General features: G+C 37.5%; 1 protein-coding gene across 22 annotated transcripts in view; it reads left to right on the forward strand.

Annotated features, from left to right (window-relative positions):
- PTPRD (protein tyrosine phosphatase receptor type D) overlaps positions 1 to 20,756 on the forward strand; it is a 1,150,230-nt gene that overhangs the window by 1,067,921 nt on the left and 61,553 nt on the right. For all 22 annotated transcript variants that reach the window (XM_054282388.1, XM_054282398.1, XM_054282418.1 and 19 more), the window contains one exon: positions 8,321 to 8,418. In XM_054282388.1, the coding sequence (XP_054138363.1) occupies positions 8,321 to 8,418 (98 nt within the window). The remainder of the gene's footprint in view (positions 1 to 8,320; positions 8,419 to 20,756) is intronic.

The following is a 20,756-nucleotide window of genomic DNA, read 5'->3' on the forward strand; positions in this document are numbered from 1 at the left end:
CTCATCATGAAGAATTTTTTCCTAATATCTAATCTGAGCCTCCCCAGCATACCTCGAGGCCATTTCCTCTTCCTTGTATCACATGTTAACTTGGATAAGGAGATTGCCCCCACCTGGCTTCTTTCAAGCAGTTGTAGGGAGCACAGGGTCTCCTATCAGCCTCCTTTTCTCCAGGCTAAACACTCCCAGCTCCCTTAGCTGCTTCTCACAGGACTTGTGCTCCAGACCCTTCCCCAGGTCCATTGCCCTTCTCCAGACATGCTCCAGCGCCTCAATGTCTTTCCTGAAGTGAGTGCTCCAGAACTGGACGCAGGATTTGAGACGTGGCCTCACCAGTGCTGAGTACAGGGGGACAATCCCTGCCCTGCTCCTGCTGGCCACACCATTGCTGGCACAGGCCAGGATGAGCCAGCTGCTCAATGACCTTCCCCAGCATCAAGGCCTGTAGTTTCCTGGATCATCCTTCTTGCCCATCTTGTTGATGGATGTCCCATTTGGAAACCTCTAGTCAACAGGAACATCCCCAGTTGGGCAGGACTGCTGATGAGGGAAGGAGGCTCAGTGAGTGCTTTGATCAACACCCGATACCCTTAGGTGTATCCCCTCCAGTCTCAAACAGTTGTGCATGTCTGAGTGGTGTAGCAGGTTGCTGACCACTTTTTCCAGGATCAGGGAGACTAAGTTCTGCTCCCCATCATTGTCTTCCAGCTCAGGGGGCTGGATACCCCCACAACAGTTGATATTGCTATTAAAAATTTAGGCAAAGAAGGCATTCATTTCCTCAGCCTTTACCTCATCAATCGTCACTATATTTCCCTCTTCATCCAATAAATAATGGCATAATAACTAGATAGATAAGCCTAATTTTCTGCACTTCATTTATTTAGATGCAAAATCTTACCTATTTATTTAGTATTCATCATAATTAAAATGAAACATGAGAAAAAAAACCCCCGCTACCAAGTGCTAACATATAAAATTAATTTATTGTAATTAATTTTTAATTTACATTGAGAAAGTAAAGTTATTAAGAAATAGCAGAATTTGTGGCACTTGTAGACACAGTAATTCCATGTCATTGATCTGAAAAGAGCTGGAGAGGATTTAAGACATACTTTTTCTTGCAGGGCTGTAGTTTATCTGTGAAGTTTGCAGTTTTCTGTGAAGCTATTTGAGCAGAACATCTGTGACCTGTTTCTACTAGGAACTCCTTTGCTATAATCCTTTTCACAGACTGGAATATTACCATTATTATTAAAAACAAAACACATCAAATTATATTCTTTTTCCTTATTATTGTACATCTTAAGGTCCCTAGACACAGGTCAGGCCATTGTACTACTCAAGCAAATATCAAAGGAGAAAAATCTTACCCCAGTAGATTTGTTTTACTTTGTTACACTGTTAACTTACTCTGTTAACACATTCTTACTACGTAAACAGCCACAGTGAAATCAAGCTACACTTCTTTTGTTAGCAAAAGCAGAATTTCACTTAAATTAACTTCAGTTAGGGTTACCATGTCATTAAAATCTGAATAAATTTAACTTAAGTGTTTAGATCCTACTGGAATATTTATCCATCTCCTAACCACCAACACATTATCAAATAATATGCAATTTTTTTTTTAATGAAAATAGAGAAACTACAGAAAGGCTATACATTCAGGATGTCAGCTTTGTTGGGTTTGTTGTTCTTTCACTTTCAAATATATGGGTTTTATTTTCTGCAAGGTAGCAGAACTAGATAGGGGGGTACTGCAAAGGAGGTAACTAAGGGAAGGGGATAGGGCTGATGTGGTTATGTGTTGGGTTCCTTTTACTGAGAAATCTGCTATTGCCCTCATAAACTGAGGCATTTCCCAACATTGCCGACAGATAGAACAAAGGGCAGAGTGGTGAATATGCTATCAGTACAAGTGCTTCAAGGTAGATGATTTCACATAGTTGCTATTCTAATGATTTATTTCTTTAGATTATGAAAGCATCTGCAGTTTGCTTGGAGCTTTCCAGGCAGACCAACTGCTTCCAGTGAGAGAGGAAAACAATTTTGAATGAATCCATAATGTACAGAAGTGTTAGAGAAAAAAATTCTAAATTACATTGGCATATCTGGACTGGCAGTTTTTACTTGGAGAGGTGAATGAGACGCTCCTATAAAATCATGGATTGTCATAAAATTTAGTGCTTTAAAAGATTTCTAAACAGTCACATTCCAAACATCCTATCGATCATATATTTTGTATTAGGAAAGACCGGATCGGATACAGATATCAAAATTATTTGAAACCTAATTCCTTGGGGTAAATTTGAATTTCTAACCACAATTTTAAATTACTCCCAATGCAGAAGATTAGGTGTAGATTTTTGACACAAAATATGAGAAAGCAATATTTTATCTTTGGTGATATTTAGACAATCATTTTTGTACAAATAGGTTGTACTTGTCATAAAATTTTCAATTCTGCATGAGGATGTTATAAAATGTCACAGTCTAAACTACCAGCACAGGAAATGTATGCTTTCCTTTCACTTTTTATTGTCTACATTCTTCAATAACATAAAGAGATCTAAAGGGCTCTAACCTAAAGAGTTTCCTATCTTACCTTGTTCAGAAAGGATCAAATTTATTTCTGGCTTCCCTCCTCATTGGATGAAGTAACTCCATAGATAAATTTCACACTTTGCCTTGACATTTGGAATAGCCCACAGTTCTGTATCTGAGACCAAGGTCCCAGGTCCGTGTGTGTTATACAAAAATGTGTATGTGTTAGATAAGCCCATATGCCAGTGAGTGGGTCACAGCAGTGCCAAGTTCTCTTTGAGTAAACATGAAAATACCCAATCTCTCAGTAGGATTTCCTTTTTGAGTCTGTTATTCTTCCATAACTGGAACAGCTGAAGAAAAGTCTGTCACATTCTTACCTTTCTACAAGCTGCCTATGAAATGCAGAATTAAAATCATTAACCTGGTGCACAAATTTTAGAGGTCTCTATGCCACATGGGAGAGTTAAGGTAAAGAAGGGGTAATAATTAAGCCTCACAAAAGGTTTCATCAAATATGGCAGCCCGGTTGTGCAGAAGAAAATTAACTGAAATTAAGTAGTTTGAGTGGGTTCTGAGAGATCCAAGGCTCAGGCAGATTTCAATCTGCCAATCAGCCAGAGAAATAAATTGAATCATGCCTCAAAAGTGACTGATTTTTTTTATCCCCATTTAACTATAAAATGTGTCACACTTATAAGTAATTTTTGTAATTGGGTGCCAATTAAACAATTATCTCATTATATCTTATGAACTAAATAAGATGCTTTTAAATACAAGAAAAATAAATAGAGTTATTACAGCTCTAAATTAAAGACCTTTCTTTTTTAATTAGATAAGTGCTCACTTATTCCCTGAGTTACTAAGGAATTTCCACAAACTTATTTCCATGATAAAGCAGAAAAAGCATAAAAGATGTTCAGAGGAAAAGGGTGCAAACAAAAAAAAAGGTGGAAAAAGCGATGGCTGGATTTAGTTACCTGCTTTGCTTGACAGCAGAATTTTTTTTGCGCAGTTTATCCGCTCAACATCTGTTTATGAGAATCATGACAACGTCGAAGGAAGTACTGTGCTTTGTCTCCATGGCAAAAACAGACCAAAATGTTTCTCATAGTGAGCCATCACGCATATAGCTCTTGTTATGCACATCTAACATGGAGAATTTAGGCACCTAAGAGAGGCACAGCTTCTGATGCAAACAGCACTTCTCTGCTGTCCCGTTTTGCTTTGAAACCTGGAGGAACCCAGAATCTGCTTAGCTAGAAGATGACGTTGAAAAGCCTTCTCTTCACAGAAGTTATCCCTTTCTTTTCCTCTGGAGTTTAGACCATAGTTTTTGTAACATCCTGTTGTATTTGACATTTTTATATCAGGATCTGAAAATCAGGTTTCCCCTATTCTCACTATGGGTGACTTTTGAACATCACTCAGAGGTGGTGCTTCTGCTGTGAGGCTGTGGAGCCTGAAGTGCTCCTTGTTAAAGCTCAGTCTTTGTTTCAGAAAAAGATAAAATATTTTCATTCCAGAATAATTGATCAAGTTTTGAAGAACATAAAATATTCTTGAATAAAAGTGGCATGAGATCGTCTTGTAAATTTGTCTTTGTAATTTCATGCTCTGGCCTAGCTCTGGCTCTGTGAAAAAGAAATTTTAAAGTAACAGTAATTTTCATTTACTACAGGCATTCTTGTTAAGTTTTCATGAATGCTGAATTCCTACTGAATAAGGGTCATCCTTACTTTTTTCCTTTTTCCATGTCCGAATTCAAAGTAGGTATTTTTTCCTATCTTTTTGATAAGGACAAGTCTCAACAGCCACTGTTACTTATTACTTCCTTTTTCTATAAAGGGATATCTTATTCAGCATAGATTCGCATGTAAAAGAGTGTTCCATAAATTATCAAATAAAAATGAGACATTTGTAAAGTCACAGACAATTAATTCAATGTGGACCTAACATACCACTCATTTCCTCAAGAAATTTCTGTGACAATTATGTGTCACATTTTCACTTCATGTAGATGATAGTCTGTATACTAGCAGATTTGCTCTTTAATTTCTAACTTTGTTCTTGTTTATTGTGGGTATGTGAACCTGCAGTTCCAAATTGGCAAATAAATGTATGTGTCATAAATGTTTCTAAAAGCATTTATCATAAAACCCTGACAACAAACAAAATCCTAATTTAACGCACTAATGACAAGCCTAAAACACCCACTTGATTAGCTACGATAAGGAAATATAATTAACAGGTGTAATGTCTGTTAATATGCAGATGTTTTCTGACCTTGCTCTCTTATTTTTTTCTTTGAAATTGTAGTAGAAATAGTATTTCATGTTCCTTAGTGATGTATTTACCACAGATTAACCAGAGGATAATTCTACACTGTAATCAAACGATACTTTGTTATTCAATTCATGCAAAGGAATTACTACTAGGCTGCATAAGATCAATTACATTTGGCAATCTTCTACCAAACCTGGTTATAAAAATTTTTAATGGGTACAATTTCAACTGTATTTTGCATGTGGTAGTTTTGGGGGTTTTCTTTTCTTAGAGTTTTCAGGTGTTTTTATCTCTTTTTTTTTTAAGGGGAAAAAAAAAGAGATACCATATTTAAAAGAGAATTTGAAAGCATGTTTCAGCATGGTATTTCTTTTGACTTTTTAGCATGTCACAGGACCTGTTGTAATTTAGCTGTATTTTGTCTTTAAGTTTTTGTGTTGTCATTACATATGTTGATTGGTGTGGGAGTGTGTCATCAAATAAGTGTATTTTCTTATTTGTAACCACAAAAAGAAGTGAGTTTAACTGTATTTTAACTGGGATCTTTTGAGTCAAGTTCTACACCTGCTCAATTGAAACCTCATGCTTTTGCATGAGGTATGATGACATCTTAGGATGTTTATTCATAGCATATTCTGTTATGATTCACAGACTGATTACATAACAAAAGCCCTCCAGCAGTTCTTTTAAAAAATAATTACTTCTATCATATCAGTAGAGCCCATTTTATGTATTTAAAGTATGAAAATAGAATAAATGCAATTACTTCGTAAGTTAACTGCCAAATATTATTTGAGGAAAGTAATTCAAAGTGTAATTGCTGAAAATGAGATGTAGAGGAAGGGTTTAAATGCAGTTAAAATTTGTCAGTTTCTGAAATTGTAAGTAGTTCCTGTTTTTGCCTTAGAAAAACTTACCTTCAAATTTCTTATTTACACAAAGTGTTTATAGTGAAATCTCCCCTTGGAAATGTCAAGTGTCATAAAGAGAAGTGTATAAGTAAAAACAATTGAAAAAAGAATGGGTGTTCAGCATCTTTAGAAAAAATATTCCTTCACAGTAAGTTAATTATTATGATTTGTATTCATGATGCTGGTGATTCAGTCAGGTTCATTGTGTGATGAGTGAGTCTCATACTCACTGGTTTTATGACCTTTATATTTACAGTAGGGTAACTGCACCTTTAAATATCTTAGTTGAGTTGCCAGACGCTGTTTTGTGCATGTCTGAAGTGCCTGTATGTACAAGATGATTGATTATGATGGTCTACTGCTGTTACTAATTTGTTTCCCATTTCCGATTGGCTTTTACTTTTTACAGCTTTGAGCAGTAATTCAGTCCCCTACGCCTCCCTGATTGGCTCTGTGTCCTCCCTCTCTAGCCAAACTACCACTCAGTCCTTATATGATAATAACTCTCTCCCACGATTCGCTCGAAAAGGTCTAAACATCTTTGTCTCTATTATTTTCTCTGTTCAAGCACTGTTTTAGATGTACATCAGTCCACCTCCATTTCTGGATCAATCTGGAGTTCTCCTGTGCCTTTTCACCCACATATTTTCCATAGGGGTGCTTGATCTGGATCAATCCGTCTAATTATTAGATGACTGATCTCATTTTGAGAGTAGCCAAGCCCTAAGTAAAATTTGTAAGAAAATGGGAGAGAAGCAGAGCTGCAGCAAATAAATTAGTACTTAGAGACTAATTTTTTTAATTGAAATTTTTAAGGAATCTCCCCACTGATCTGAATATTCTGCTTTGTTTAATGGCTTACCATCACAGATGTGCTATGAAGATTCCCTAATAGAGTCAGAAGAATTAGGGCCAGTGCTGCTGGACATTATTTTGGAGTCTATTATGATGCTGGAAATGTCAAAGAATCCAAAAGAAAACAGGAATTAAAAACAAAATTAGAAGAATTTAAAGAATTAAAGCACATACTGTGGTGTGACTGTGTTGTAGCCACATGGTCATTTTCAGCTATGTTTAAAGAAAATGCTAGTCAACTGTCTTAGGCATGCTCTTGAAGGTCACGGTGACAAAGCAAACTGCATTGTGCAACATGCCTTCCAGCTTGAGCCCCCTTGAGTCATCAGTGTTTTCCCTTTGTAATTTCAAGAGATCCTGGGGTTCACTAGCTTAACTTTTTCTTGCCAGCTCTGATCTCTTCCCTAAGCTATTGAAACCTCACTTTCATTTTAGGTGTGATAGTCTAAAGTATGAAGAGAAGAATGTAAGCATTTTGGAGAAAGCTCATGAAGACTGATAGCTTGAAATAAATATGTTCACAAAATTTTGCCTGTCAAATTTTAAGCTGGCAGATTGTTCTAGTTGACCCCACATCTTTTCTATCTTTTGGGTTTTTTTGGTTTTTCTTTTTTTTTTTTGCTTTGTATTTTTTTTTGCCTTGCTGTCCCTGTACCCCCTTACACACCCATCTGTACTTTCAATTCCAAGCTCTTCTTCTTTTTCACTTAATATCTTCATCAGTGGACAAAGATGTTTACACCTGAAGTAGATTGTAGGTACTTTTAGGGGTTGATAAATGGGATTTCAGATTAAGCTTATATTAAGGTACTAGTGCAGTCAGCATGTGAGTCCAGCCAAACTGTACAACCCCTGCCTCTACAATCTGCTACTAGTGAAAACATTTTTGAAGTTCTAATTGTCTTATGTCCAATGTTGTCTTCAGTGACTGTTGTCTTAAAAAAGTGATGCATGTTGTTCTAGTCATTCATAGCTGCATGTCAGTCACCTCAGAATTCTGTAAAATACCTAAGTATTTCTAATTTAGAGTACACAGTCTTCTCTACCTTGATGCATTATTATTACTATTACTATTATTATTATTAATCTTCAATCTTTCCATTTCATTATTTAATACTTTATTTTGAAAATTTTATGTTGGTTTAGGTTTCTTTTTTTTTACCATTTCCTTTGCAGGTTTAGGTGTCTCTGGTTACCTTGGTAACCTTCATTATTCAAGTTTGTTTTTCTTGATTATGCATAAGTCACTTTGTTTTCTGTCAAAACACTATTGTTTCCCCTTTAGGGCTCTTTCAGTGTCTGTTTCTCAGTTCACATTTCCTCATCTAATTCAATAGAGTTTTCATTTCATGCATTGCAGTAGAAGGGTTTAAAAGGACATTAAGAGTCATTACTCAAAGCAGAGGTCAACATCAGGTCTAACTGTTTCATTTTTCCATGCCTAGCTAAACTCATTGACTCATATGACAGTAGCTCTTTCCTCTACACTAGGAATGTTAGCTTTGGGAATACATTTGGTGACTTTTTTTAATTTGGCTTCAGAGCTCATCTATGCAGAGCATGTCCTGCTTTGAGTAACCAAACTATTTGCCTGCTTCTGTCACATATGACATCTTTACTACTTACATATTTATAGACATTCTAACTACTGCATTTTCTAAATTTTAGATCAATGTCATCACTGTAGTTTACGTTAAATTTTGTTCTTCTTTCTTGTTCAACAGGTATGGCCAGTCATCCCCCAATACCTATCTTGGAACTTGCAGATCACATTGAAAGATTGAAAGCAAATGACAATTTGAAGTTCTCACAGGAATATGAGGTAATTTCCCCCACTTCTTTACCATTCAAATTTTAAGTGTCATGCTTGCTGTTTCCCAAGACTTCTCTCTGATATGGTACCAGGTTTGTATGATATTAAAACCATGACAAAAAAAAATGGTGTAAAATGGCTACAGTGGTGGGGTGGATCCTTTGCTCATAAAATCCTGTACTCTTTTTATAAGGATACATGTCAGGCAGATTCCATGGACACATACTTGAAATAATGTGTGAATGATCCAGCATAGACTTGTTTAAATATACAGACAGTTTCCTTTCCTGCAGTTTAAAGATCCTTAGATTATGTATAATGTTGACAGGACACATAGAGAGCAAAAGCTCCAAAGAAGGTTCAGTCCACTGCTTCAATTTTTTTACATGAGAGAAAAGGGTTTGCGAGTGCTTGTTGTTTCTTCTACTGTAGCAGTTTCAGGACATTGTATTTTCCTCCTGTCAGCAATACCACCTTGATAAATTGGGAGTGATGGTCTAGAAGAGCATGAAAGAATGTAACAGGAAGACAGTAATCATTTACCAGCCACCTTGTCAATAACCCACAGAGTATATAGGTATTGCTATAGTGGAGGGTAACAGTCTCTCAGGTCAGTAATTTGTGGCAAAAGGGACATAGGGAGCTGTCGGATTTTGGTGCTGTCTAGATGGTCTGGGAAAAGCCCAAAGATGGCCTTGGGCCCCCGGGGTTCCAAAGGACGAGAGGAAGCTTCAGATTTGTTCTCGGTCTCGGTGTTTATTAATTGCTTATCTAAAAGATTTTCTCTTGGCCTGACAGAGTTCTGCTCAGCAGTCAGCCATGGGCACACACTGAGAGCCCCTGGGGCGGTCACCTATCTTTATACCCGGAGTTACGTATACAATATTTATCATTTTTCTCCAATACCCTCTACCCTTATTAACCAGTGTTCCCCTAGTAAGGTCCAATCCCGGAGTGCCAACATCACCACAGAAGATGGAGGCCTAGAGGAAGAAGAAGAAGGAGAAGGGCACGCCCCAATCCCTCCATCTTACCTCTCTAGACCCCCCTGTACAGAAATTTTAAACCCTGTATCTCACACTCCAATTAACTTATCCCTTCACCATTCACCCCAGTGAAATCCTCCTATCCTCATACTGATGTCATCTCCCATGTGGGATCAAAGTCCAGCCACCAGACATTTCTGGCAACATTCCAGGACTCCCGAGCCCCCCAGGGGTGGTCTCGTTCACCCTGCACCCCAGTTCTGAGAGACTGAGATCCCACAGGGAGCCATCCATTAAACTGGTAAATTATAGCTATTACTTTAATGCCAAAATATTGTCCATGTCACAAATACCTAGATCAAGTATACACTGGACCATCAGTAAAGAACAGCTTCTATAGATCAGCTATAGGTGATCATAGGATTAACATCCCCAAGAGGGATCACCAACACAGTATTTTCTTTAGGGTCTGTTGTGTCACTAATCCTTGCTTAAAATCCTTCAACTTTTTCAGCATGGTGGAGTAAAAGCCTGAGTTGCTCTTATTTTTTAGGGACTACACATTAGTTGCATTTGAAGGTTTGTATGGACACTGGCAGAGCTATAAAAAACACTCAAGATGACATTCACATTTTAGTTTCATAGTAACATGTAACTGCAGGGTACATGGAAGCCCTATATATTTCCATTGTATTTTAAAAGTCTTGACAGAAGATGTTAAAAATTAATACTAAGTACTGTGATGAAGAACTACAATTCCTTATTTTTTAATTGAATGTGGTATTCAGAAAGTTCTTAAGACCTCTTTAAGAAATAATCTAATTAGAAATTAAAAAGAAAATACAGTTTCAACAATTCCTGGAAATAAATTTGTTGAAGAACAGCTTAGGATTGCTGTCACACAAAAAATGTGGGAGAATCTTCTCATTTTTCTGTGTGTAAACCTTATGTTCTTAAGTATGAAGATTGTAGCAAATAAACAATCAGGCCATAATAAAAGATAACATTTGGTACAAATTTTAGAACCATTTTTTGTTGTACCATGGGCAAATTAGTTGTTTTTTTCAGTGTAGAAAATCCCAAACCATTTGCAAGTCATATAATATAGTATCATTTCTATACAAATAAACAATTCAGCTGTACTACATCTTGAACATGGAGGGGACATGACATGGTTTTCTTATGCTGCATCAGAAATTAAAAATTTTGGTGTTTTGTATTACCTCTTTCTTACCTAAGTAATTAAAATCATTGTGAGATGTATTTTAATAATTTATAGTCAATATTGAAAAATAAATTACATTATTTATTTCTTAATATCTTCTGACCCTGCAGAAGTTTCTCTAGTCTACGTAAGCAGGAAAACTTTCACGTTCTTTCTTTCCATCATTTATTTGGGGTTTTTTCCTCCTTTTTTTTCTTTTTTTTAAAAAATCTTTACAAGACATGCCATCTGGAGCAGAATGGTCAGACATTCAAGATTAGAATATGGGCAAGTGTGGGTCAACATCAAGCTTCATTCATATTGCTCTGCCCAAGAAGGTTCAACATTTGTCTTTCAAATTACAGCTTTGGAGATACCACTTCATTTCCATCCAGTCCGAGATTCATCCATTTTGAAATAGAATTAGTGAAAAGCACTGCTGTTTGGTTTCATGGTCTAGGCTAGGCAGTGGACTAAAACTGCAGTTTGATGATCACTGTAAGTCATCTCCGTGTCTTGGCTGCGCATTCCTGTTGTCTCTCTTGTGCCAGTCCTGGCACTAGCAGATGTGCAGCTGTTCAAGGATTATCTCAGGAAATAGATTCAGCTGAAAACTAATTGTTTTATTTTTCTTTGCTGCTTTCAATTGGATCAGTTCCCTGAACTAGCTCACCACATGTCTGCTTGAGCTCTAGTGCCAGCAACGGGAAGTGGTGGGTATATTTGTGGTCAGGGATTGGGACCTTCTACTTCAGCAGCAGTTCTCACTAATATCCCTTTAACAATCTTTTTTAATCTGATTGCAAGGCAGAAAGACGTACAGATGGTAACAGTTCAGTCATTATCACTTCAGATAGCACTAGAGCTGGTGAGACAGAAGGAAAAAGAGATACTTCTCATATTCAAAAGTTCAAGGTGTAACATGCAGCACAAAACTACTGACCTTTATTGATACCAGCAAAATCCTCCTAATTTTAATTAATTTAGGGAAGCAAATTTTAATTTGTTTAGGGTAGCAAAGAGTTTTCATCAATTACCACTGATGATTTAGGTGTTGTTTTTTTTTTAAATAATGCCCTTTCCTCATTGGCAGTCAGTTGTTTTATTTTACTTTTTATGCAATTGTTTGCATTGCATGGATGGAATTCTTCAAAGATGTATTGATTGTATGTATCACTTACTGTAGTAAGTGATAACTTTGTGATACTATGAAGTAAAATATATCTTGGTGGTTTTTTGATAGACTCTGACTTCTCTTCCTTCTATCAGGAAGTTAGCTCCATTTCAAAAGGATGTTTAAATTATTTTTTTAGCACAACCTACTTCAGTGTCCACTTCAAAAGAATTGCTGGTTTCACCACACAACACATCTTTTAATTTTCTAAGAAACGGCTGATTACTTGTTCCCCTTCCATCCTTGCTCATGTTCCATCCACTTACTTTTGATCAGAATTTCTGATCAAAAGTCAATTCAAGTTTGGTTTATCCCTTTTGGAAGAATATAACTTCTTTCCTTTCCACTTCTTTCTTTTCCACTTTCTTCTCAGAAGCACAGTCATTCCTGTTTGTTGAAAACAGTGTATTCTCCAGTGTAGAGCAGACTCTAGTTATATGTTTTCTGAGGCTCAGTGCCATCAACTGGTCAAGTTCCTACTGCTAAAAGTTTCAGAAACTATTCCATAGTGCCTTCTTGAGGGCATCTATCCCAGCTCTTACAGCATCTCAGCAGAACAATAGAGATTTCTTCCATTGTACTTCTCTCACAAATTTACCTTGAATACCATCTTCTAGGGGCCAAGTCTCAAGGATTATTACTGTGGCAAGATTCAAATAAACTTACAATTCATGTGTTACATAAAGTGGTTCTGTAGTGTTAACACATGATAGTGCTATGATTCCTCAAAGAGGTTCATTTCTGCTTCAAAATAAATTTTTCATAGTCCTTCCTTAATTTTTTGTTAGCTCGCAATCCCCAAGCCAGAAAAAAATGTTGATTTACTCTGTTAATATCAAATATCATACCATTAATGTCACAGTTATTTTCTGTTCTCTAATTAAAAGGCAGGATTGACCCCAGCTGATTATTGGGAAGCTTTTGCTGACTTTGGCAATTTCATTGGTATTTTTATGTAATGTAAGGGTCCATATGGACTTGACAGCTGCTAAGCAAAAATCTGTGTTTATAAGATACTGACCTTTATATTGTATCTCCTTCTTATCTTAGACTTCAGAATTTAAAAATAAAAATTGGTCATGGAGATAAACTGAATAAAACCAGTAATGTTCTGCCTATTTTATGATGTATTTGTAAGGTAATTTCCTCCTGTAAGGCAGAACAGAAAATATATTCCTCCAATATATTTCTCCTTAGATTTCTGAGACTTGTAAAAATATAGGAGTTCTTTTCTGAGGTTTATACATAGAAGTTTGCACCCTTAAGGAAGTGGATTCAGATTCATACTATATTTGCATGAGAATCTGTCACTACAACACATAATTTACACTATCAGACTCTGCATGATTTACTGTGAATGTGTATATATGCACTGGTTAACAAATGTTACGAGAAGTTGTATATAATTTAATGTTTTCATTCATCAGGTTTCTTTCTGTAAATTGCAGCCAGTCTTTTGCTTTAAAACTGAATATTGGAAAACTTGTGACTTTTTTTATTGTAGCTTTTCAGAATCAGTTGGTTAAATTTGTGATGGGAACACAGTTTACTGAATATGTTACATTTCTCTTTTTGTATATCAAGCTGCAATAACATAAACATTGGGTACTAAAACAAGTAAATATTGTACAGTAGAACCACATATAAAACTTATTATCAATATAATACATTTTAGAAGTCCAGGAAGAACAAATTATCCACTGAATGAATCTCTATCAAAGAAACAGCTGCACTTAACTGTTATATCATTGTAGGTAAAAGTGACTCATGTGGAAAAATCAATTCTTTTTCCAGAAAAATTACGGTTTTGTTCTTTTTCCTTATAATGGTTTTCTCTTTCTAATATTACAAACATCATTCATTGGGATTTTCTAACTTTACTTTCATAGGATGTGCGCCATGTATTGAGAAACAATTAGTGTAGTCAGTGAACGATGAAAAGTTGTCTTATTAATAGCACATACAGTTGCATTCACCTAGGTTGTTTAGTGCTTACTTCCACCTAGGGCAATGTCTGAGCCAGCAGCATAGTTATGGTAAAGAGCTTTAAAGACATAGTGCAGGAATTTGAAATCCTGCTAGTCGAGATTTAGAGTGGAGTAGTGTCTCCTTCCTTTGTGCTGTGAATGCTTCATTGGGATAGCGGCATTTGTTTATGCTTATATAATTAATCAAATAAAAGAAGGATGGTGTTACATATTAGGATGCAGTGTTTTGGTCTGACGCCGAATGGTTTTTTGCCAAGGAATGTCACAGTTTAGTTAGTCAGATAACTGCCAGAGAGGAGGGTATAGCCAGGTGGGGTTTGGCCTCTTCTCCCAGCAACAAGGGACAGTACCGGACGACATGGCCTCCAGCTCTGCCAGGGGAGGCTCAGCTTGGACACCAGCAGGAATTTTTTGCTGAAAGCATTGGATCAGAGGGAGTTGGTGGATTCACCGTGACTCCAGTGTTCGAGGAACAACTGGGTGTGACATTTAGTGCTGTGGTTGGATTGCTGGTGGTTAGGCAAAGGTTGGACTCAATAATCTTGGAGATCTTTTCCAACACTAATGATTGAATGATTCTATACTGTGATAAATATCAGTTTTATTTTGCCCAAAATAGCAGTGATATGTCTAGAAAGAGAAGAGCAGTGTTCTTGAAGCAAGAAAAATTATTTGAGGACAAACTAACTAGGTCATTCTAGATAAAATTGAATTTTGCAGGAGCTCTTTAGAGATACTAATTTGCAATAGTTTTAGGGGCTTATAGAGAAAAGTCACTTAAGAATTTAACTCTGCTCTTTCCTTGAAATAAAAGATGCAGACAGTGCTTTAAAAACATGATGAAAAGTTTGTTTAAAATTTAAAGTAGCATAGTGTCTCATGTGAGACAATTATAAAGTTTAGTTTATAAGACCTGATGCATTTCATACACTATGTATAACAAACCAGCAGGAAGCTTTGACCACAAAAATATTTAAACAAGGCAAGTTTTTTCATTATTCAGGTATTCATCTCGTCCTGATACTTATTTTCCACCTGAAGTTGACTGTAATCCCCAATTTTCAATACAAAATTAATCCCATTAAAACTGGTATTGTATCCATTATGATATCATGGTCAAACGTTTTTAAATTGCAGGTAGGTTATGATTAAACTGGTGATAAAGAAATACAAACCAAAATGATTAACTTTTAAAAACTAGGGATTTTATAGCTTTTTGAAATAAAGAATCTCCTTCAAGGGTGTTTTCAAATAATGCTTATTTTCCTCTTTAAATTTTCTTTAGTTGTAAGCTTATATAGCTTTTTTTGATTTTTGCAAAAAAGCTTTTTGTATGTCTTGCTAGTCTTGAACAGTTAGGTCTCTTCCCTTTGAGAGTTAACAGAAAAGGAATCATCTGCATTTTTAACTGTTTTTAGGACCAGGATGCAAACTCATATTCGAGTTCAAAAGAAGTCTTAGCCATATGTGGAGGTTTCCTCCCATATTCTTGAAAATTATACCCTTTGCAGTGCAATGAGGAAGTCTCTGTCTTAATTAAAAAAACATAATTCCAGTTGACAAATTGCCATGATCATGAATTAATGTTCATGCATCTAGCATTCACATTTGGTAATGCCATATGTAAATCTGATTCTATTAGCAAGTCTCCTGCATAATACAATAGCATTCTATTATAGATGCATCAGGTATGGTATGAAATTCTCCTCACAGTTGCTGGCAGTGGTAAAAAAGGGTCAAACTGTTCATTTCCCTGCGTAGCTGTGTACCTTCACCAGTTGTTCTGAGTCTGTTTGCATTGACAGGCTCTCCAGTTTTTCTTATCCATGCTACTTTGCCTTCCTGGTCCTAGGTTTCTCTGTGAAGCAGTCGTCATTGGTGATTTAATTCAAGCCACAAACAGTGCAGCTACAGTGCTTGAAAATGCTTTACAGGCATGCTTCCTTCCCCTTGCTTGTGACAGCTGTGCAGTATATATCCATCCCCACATTCAGCAGGAACCTAAAACTGCTGGCTTCTAATTTGCTGCTGTAGTGACCCTTAGAAGGGCAGTGTTCCAGAGCAGGCAGGCACATATCAGCTCACAGAAGGAGGGGTGACATTTTGTCATACTCCTTCCTTCTTTAGTGCTGAACCAGGATCTAGTCCTGGAAGACACATCAGGGAACATTTGCCTCTTGTTTAAGTGGTGTAAAGGAAAACTGCACAGTGAGCGAGCAGGTACATCATTTAGCAGAGGAGGATTGTTTGAAATTCTTCTGGTTTGGTTACCACCAGAACATTTTGCTTACCATGATTATTAGTCAATGAACTATTTTATGGATGTTGCATTGTGATAGGAAATATTGCTCCAGTTTTTTCCCACTAACTGATCACATTTGTTTAAGTAGCCAGTCATTTAGAGCACACTAGATGAAAGATTTGTCAAAGCATGAGAGGAAAGTAACAGTATTACAAATATTTTTATTTATTTTGCACAAAGCACTCATTCTACACAGTTATGCTGTGAAGAAATCCACTTCTTTATTAATGACAGCTTTATTGAAGGCAAGCTTTCAGAATGAAAATGCTAGAAATCCTATTAAAGTGCTATCCATTAAACCATTAAAGCAGTCATTAAAACTGTTAGCACAGACTTGTTATTCATGAGTTATTGGTCTTTCACACTTCTGAAATGTGTCTGCCAATACCACTCAACTCTTTGTTGAGAGTATGGCTATTAAGTCTGAGGAAATACAGATTAACTTTCTTTTGACAAAATGGTGCTTTATGGGAGGATGGTATGGCCACAAAGTGGTTCAGATTGGTGAGGAAAATAGGAAAGATTAAAGTTCAATCCATTTGCCTGTTTCTGATAATTTATGTTAACTATGTCTGCATGTAGACCTAAATATTAATCATTAAACTACACCATCTGGCCATACATCGCACAATGTGTATGTTTGGGTTTTTTTCTTGATATCGAACAGTAGCTTTAGAATGCTTAAACATTAAGTAGTGAAAAGTGGAAGAATTATACTGAATGCTGAACAGTTGAATCTAAGTTTTAAATTTAAAGTTTTCTTTCTGTAAGTTCACATGAAAAATAGGTATAATAGAGAGCTGAAGCTATTTCTCATAATAGATAAGAGTCTCAGACCGTCGTTTTCAATGTATATGCAAAATCATCTTTGTATATGCAAAAGTGCAGTTTACAATTTCTGTTTGTAAGCATTTTTTATCATTATTTGTTACATCCTGTTTTGGTTGTTATGATTTAAAGCCAAAGTCCTTCAGTCCTCACTCAAAAATAGTAGCATGTTAGACAGACAGTTTATTCAGTTATTTTCTAGTTTTATTATGTGAAGAGAAAGTGTACTTGACATCTTACATTGTGAAGTAATTTCCAGGATATTTTGGCAGTGTAGGTAAAAACCTAAAAGACAAGACAGATGGTCTGCTTCAGTTATGTTTCTAGAACAATGCAGAGTAGTATGATTCATTCTAAGGCAGTGAGCTGTGGTTTAGATAGCATGTTTCCATTTATGTCTCTCAAAAAATACTGTCTGGGTAGTCAAAGATACTATAGACATGCATTATTCCTGGTCAAGTTACCAATTTAATTTTAAAAGTTAATGCATGAATATATAATTAGCATCTTCCGTACTATGTGTATCTTCTAAATTACTACCAGAATTCTGAAATAAATCCATAAAAATTGTTTTCCAAAGTTCTGAAAACTTGACCTGTTAATGACCTGCGTAAGTTTTCTTATTCACCTGCATTAACTCAAAAAAGGAAAAGAGGGGAGATTTGTGCTGAGAGAAGTCATTATGTAAATTTTATTACTTTTCAAGTCATAAGATGTTAAGTGAATTGTTGGCCTGCTGATAAAGAGATATATAACTCTACTCTTCCCAGTGCTGATGGAAATGCACTCCAAATTCTTCCTCTGTACTTTTGACGAAATAAATAGGACTTAGAAGTAAAGATAAAATACTTATGTTTTTAAATTACACAGTGCATACACACTTCAGAATTCTACCAGCTATCCTTCTCAGAGCATGGAAACACATTACTAGAATGAAACTAAATTGTAAGAAAAAGGAATAAAATTTTCACTGAGTGAAATTAGAGAGCAAATTGTACCATTTGCTTTATTGATGAGTAAGAATTTCACTTTGTAGTCAGAAAAAGTAATATTTTTGTCGGAGAAGGGTGAAGTGCTACTCTTGGATAGCATCGCTATGTGTATACTTAAGCTCAGCACAGAAGTGATGTCTACCTTTGCATGTGGAAAAACACTGTTGGGGGATAATTCACTGTCCCTTTATAGGCAAACGAAATACAATATGGCTCCAAAAAAATCCATCACCGGTTTTTCAAACCTCTTAGTCTATTTAGATGCTAATTCAATAAGCTCCTAATACTACTGACATTTTAAAATATGTTGATCATAGTCACTCAAATTTCTAAGACAGTGAACCCAAAGAGTTTGGTGTCAAAAACTGTGTAGAACCTTAAAAAAATCAGATTCTTTCAGGGCTGCATTTAAGAGTGTCTTTTTAACTGTTAGTAACACATATAGTGATACAATTAATATATCACATATAGTGATACAATTAGGGGGACGGCCAATAAGGCTTACATCCTACTGGCAGTCTGGTGTGGTCCACCCAACCAGAAAGAATTCATTCTATAAATTCATTCTATAAACAGCTATTCATTCTATAAACAGCTAGAGAATGTTTCTGGATCATCAGCCCTAGTTCTTGTTGGTGATTTCAACTTGCTGGACATTTGTTGGGAACTCAATACAGCTGAAAAGAAGCGGTCCAGGAAATTTTTAGAGTTTGTGGGGGACAGCTTTTTGTTGCAGCTGGTGGGTGACCCCACCAGGGGAGGGTCTATGTTAGATTTGTTATCTGCCAATAGAGATGGGTTGGTGGGAGATGTGGTGTTGGAGGCTGCTTGGCGCACAGTGATCATGAAATTACAAAATTCTCAGTATTTGGTGAAGTCAAGAAGAACATTAATAAGATTTTTCATTATATTTTCAGAGGCAGACTTTGGCCTGTTCAGAAGACTTATTCAGAGAGTTCCTTGGGAAGTAGTCCTTAAAAATAAAGAAGTTCAGGAAGGGTGGACATGCCTCAAAATGGAGATCTTGAAGGCACAGGAACAGACTGTCCCTGTGTGCTGAAAGAGGAGTCAGTGAGGCAAACATCCAGCCTGGGTGGGCAAGGAGGTTCTGCTGGAGCTCAGGAATAAAAAAAGGATGTATTATCTTTGGAAGGAGAGTCAGGTTTCTCAGGTAGTATTTAAGAGGGCTGCTAGAGTATGTAGAAAATAATTAGGGAGGCTAAAGCTCAGTTTGAACTTAAAATGGCAGCTTTTGTCTGCAAGGATAATAAAAACTCTTTTTACAAATATATTGATGGTAAAAGGAAGAGTAAGACTAATCTTTGGTTTTTAGTAGATGCAGAAGAGAGCTTTGTTACTGCAGATGAGGATAAGGCAGAGGTACTTAACGCCTTCTTTGTCTCGGTTTTTAGTGAGAAGACTTTCAGGACAACTGTCCTCTTGGGTTGCTCAGTGATATCAGGGAGTAGAATGCTCCCCTCATTATCCAAGAGCAGGCAGTCGGAGAACTGCTGAGATGCTTAGATATTCATAAATCCCTGGGACCAGGTGGGATCCATCCCAGGATGATGAGGGAGCTGGCAGATGAGCTTGTGAAGCCCCTCTCCATCATTTGCCAGCAGTCCTGGCTCACTGGTGAGGTTCCAGATACCTGGAAGGTGGCCAGTGTGACACCCATTCACACAAAGGGTGGGAAGGAGGACCCTGGTAATTATAGGCCAGTCAGCCTGACCTCAGTACCAGGTAAAGTCACAGCACAGTTTATATTATTGTCATCACACAGCACTTACAGGGTGGGCAGGGTAGCAGACCCAGCCAGCATGGGTTTAGGAGGGGAAGGTCGTTTTTGACCAACCTGGTCCCTTTTTGTGACCAAGTGACCCTCCTGGTGGATGCAGGACAGGCTGTGGATGTTGTGTACCTGGATTTCACCAAGCCTTTGGCACTGTCTCCCACAGCACACTCCTGGAAAAGCTGGCAGCCCATGGCTTGGACAGGAGCACTCTGTGCTGGGTTCAGAACTGGCTGGGTGGCCGGGCCCAGAGGGTGGAGGTGAACGGTGCCACATCCAGCTGGGGCCAGTCAGCAGTGGTGTCCTCAGGGGTCTGTGCTGGGCCAGTTCTGTTCAATATCTTCATTGACATGGATGAGGGGATTGAGTCCTTCACTAGTAAGTTTGCAGACAACACTAAGCTGGGATCATGTGTTGATCTGTTGGAGGGTAGGAGGGCTCTGCAGAGAGACCTGGAATGGTTGGATGGATGGGCGGAGTCCAATGGGATGGAGATTAATAAATCCAAGTGCTGAGTCCTGCATTTTGGCCACAATAACCCCCTGCAGTGTTGCAGGCTGGGGACGGTGTGGCTGGAAAGGGACCTGGGGGCACTGGTGACAGCCGACTGGACATGAGCCAGCAGTGTGCCCAGGTGGCCAAGAAGGCCAAAGGGATCCTGGCTTGTGTCAGGAACAGTGTGGCCAGCAGGAGCAGGGAGGTCATTCTCCCCTGTACTCAGCACTGGTGAGGCCACACCTCGAGTGCTGTGTCCAGTTCTGGGCCCTCAGTTTGGGAAGGACCTTGAGATGCTTGAGCGCATCCAGAGGAGGCAACGAGGCTGGAGAGGGGCTGGGAACACAAACCCTGTGAGGAACGGCTGAGGGAGCTGGGGGTGTTTAGCCTGGAGAAAAGGAGACTCAGGGGTGACCTTATCACTCTGCAACTCCCTGAAAGGTGTCTGTAGTCAGGGGGGGTTGGTCTCTTTCTCCAGGGAACAACTGACAGAACCGGAGGACAGTGTCTTAAGCTGCACCAAGGGAAATATAACTTGGATATTAGGAATAAGTTTTTTACGGAAAGGATGATAAAGTTCTGGAAT

The sequence above is a fragment of the Melozone crissalis genome, unplaced genomic scaffold, assembly GCF_028551555.1.
Source record: "Melozone crissalis strain CALT ecotype California unplaced genomic scaffold, PUWL_Pcris_2 ptg000005l_1, whole genome shotgun sequence".
NCBI classification, from domain to species: domain Eukaryota; kingdom Metazoa; phylum Chordata; class Aves; order Passeriformes; family Passerellidae; genus Melozone; species Melozone crissalis.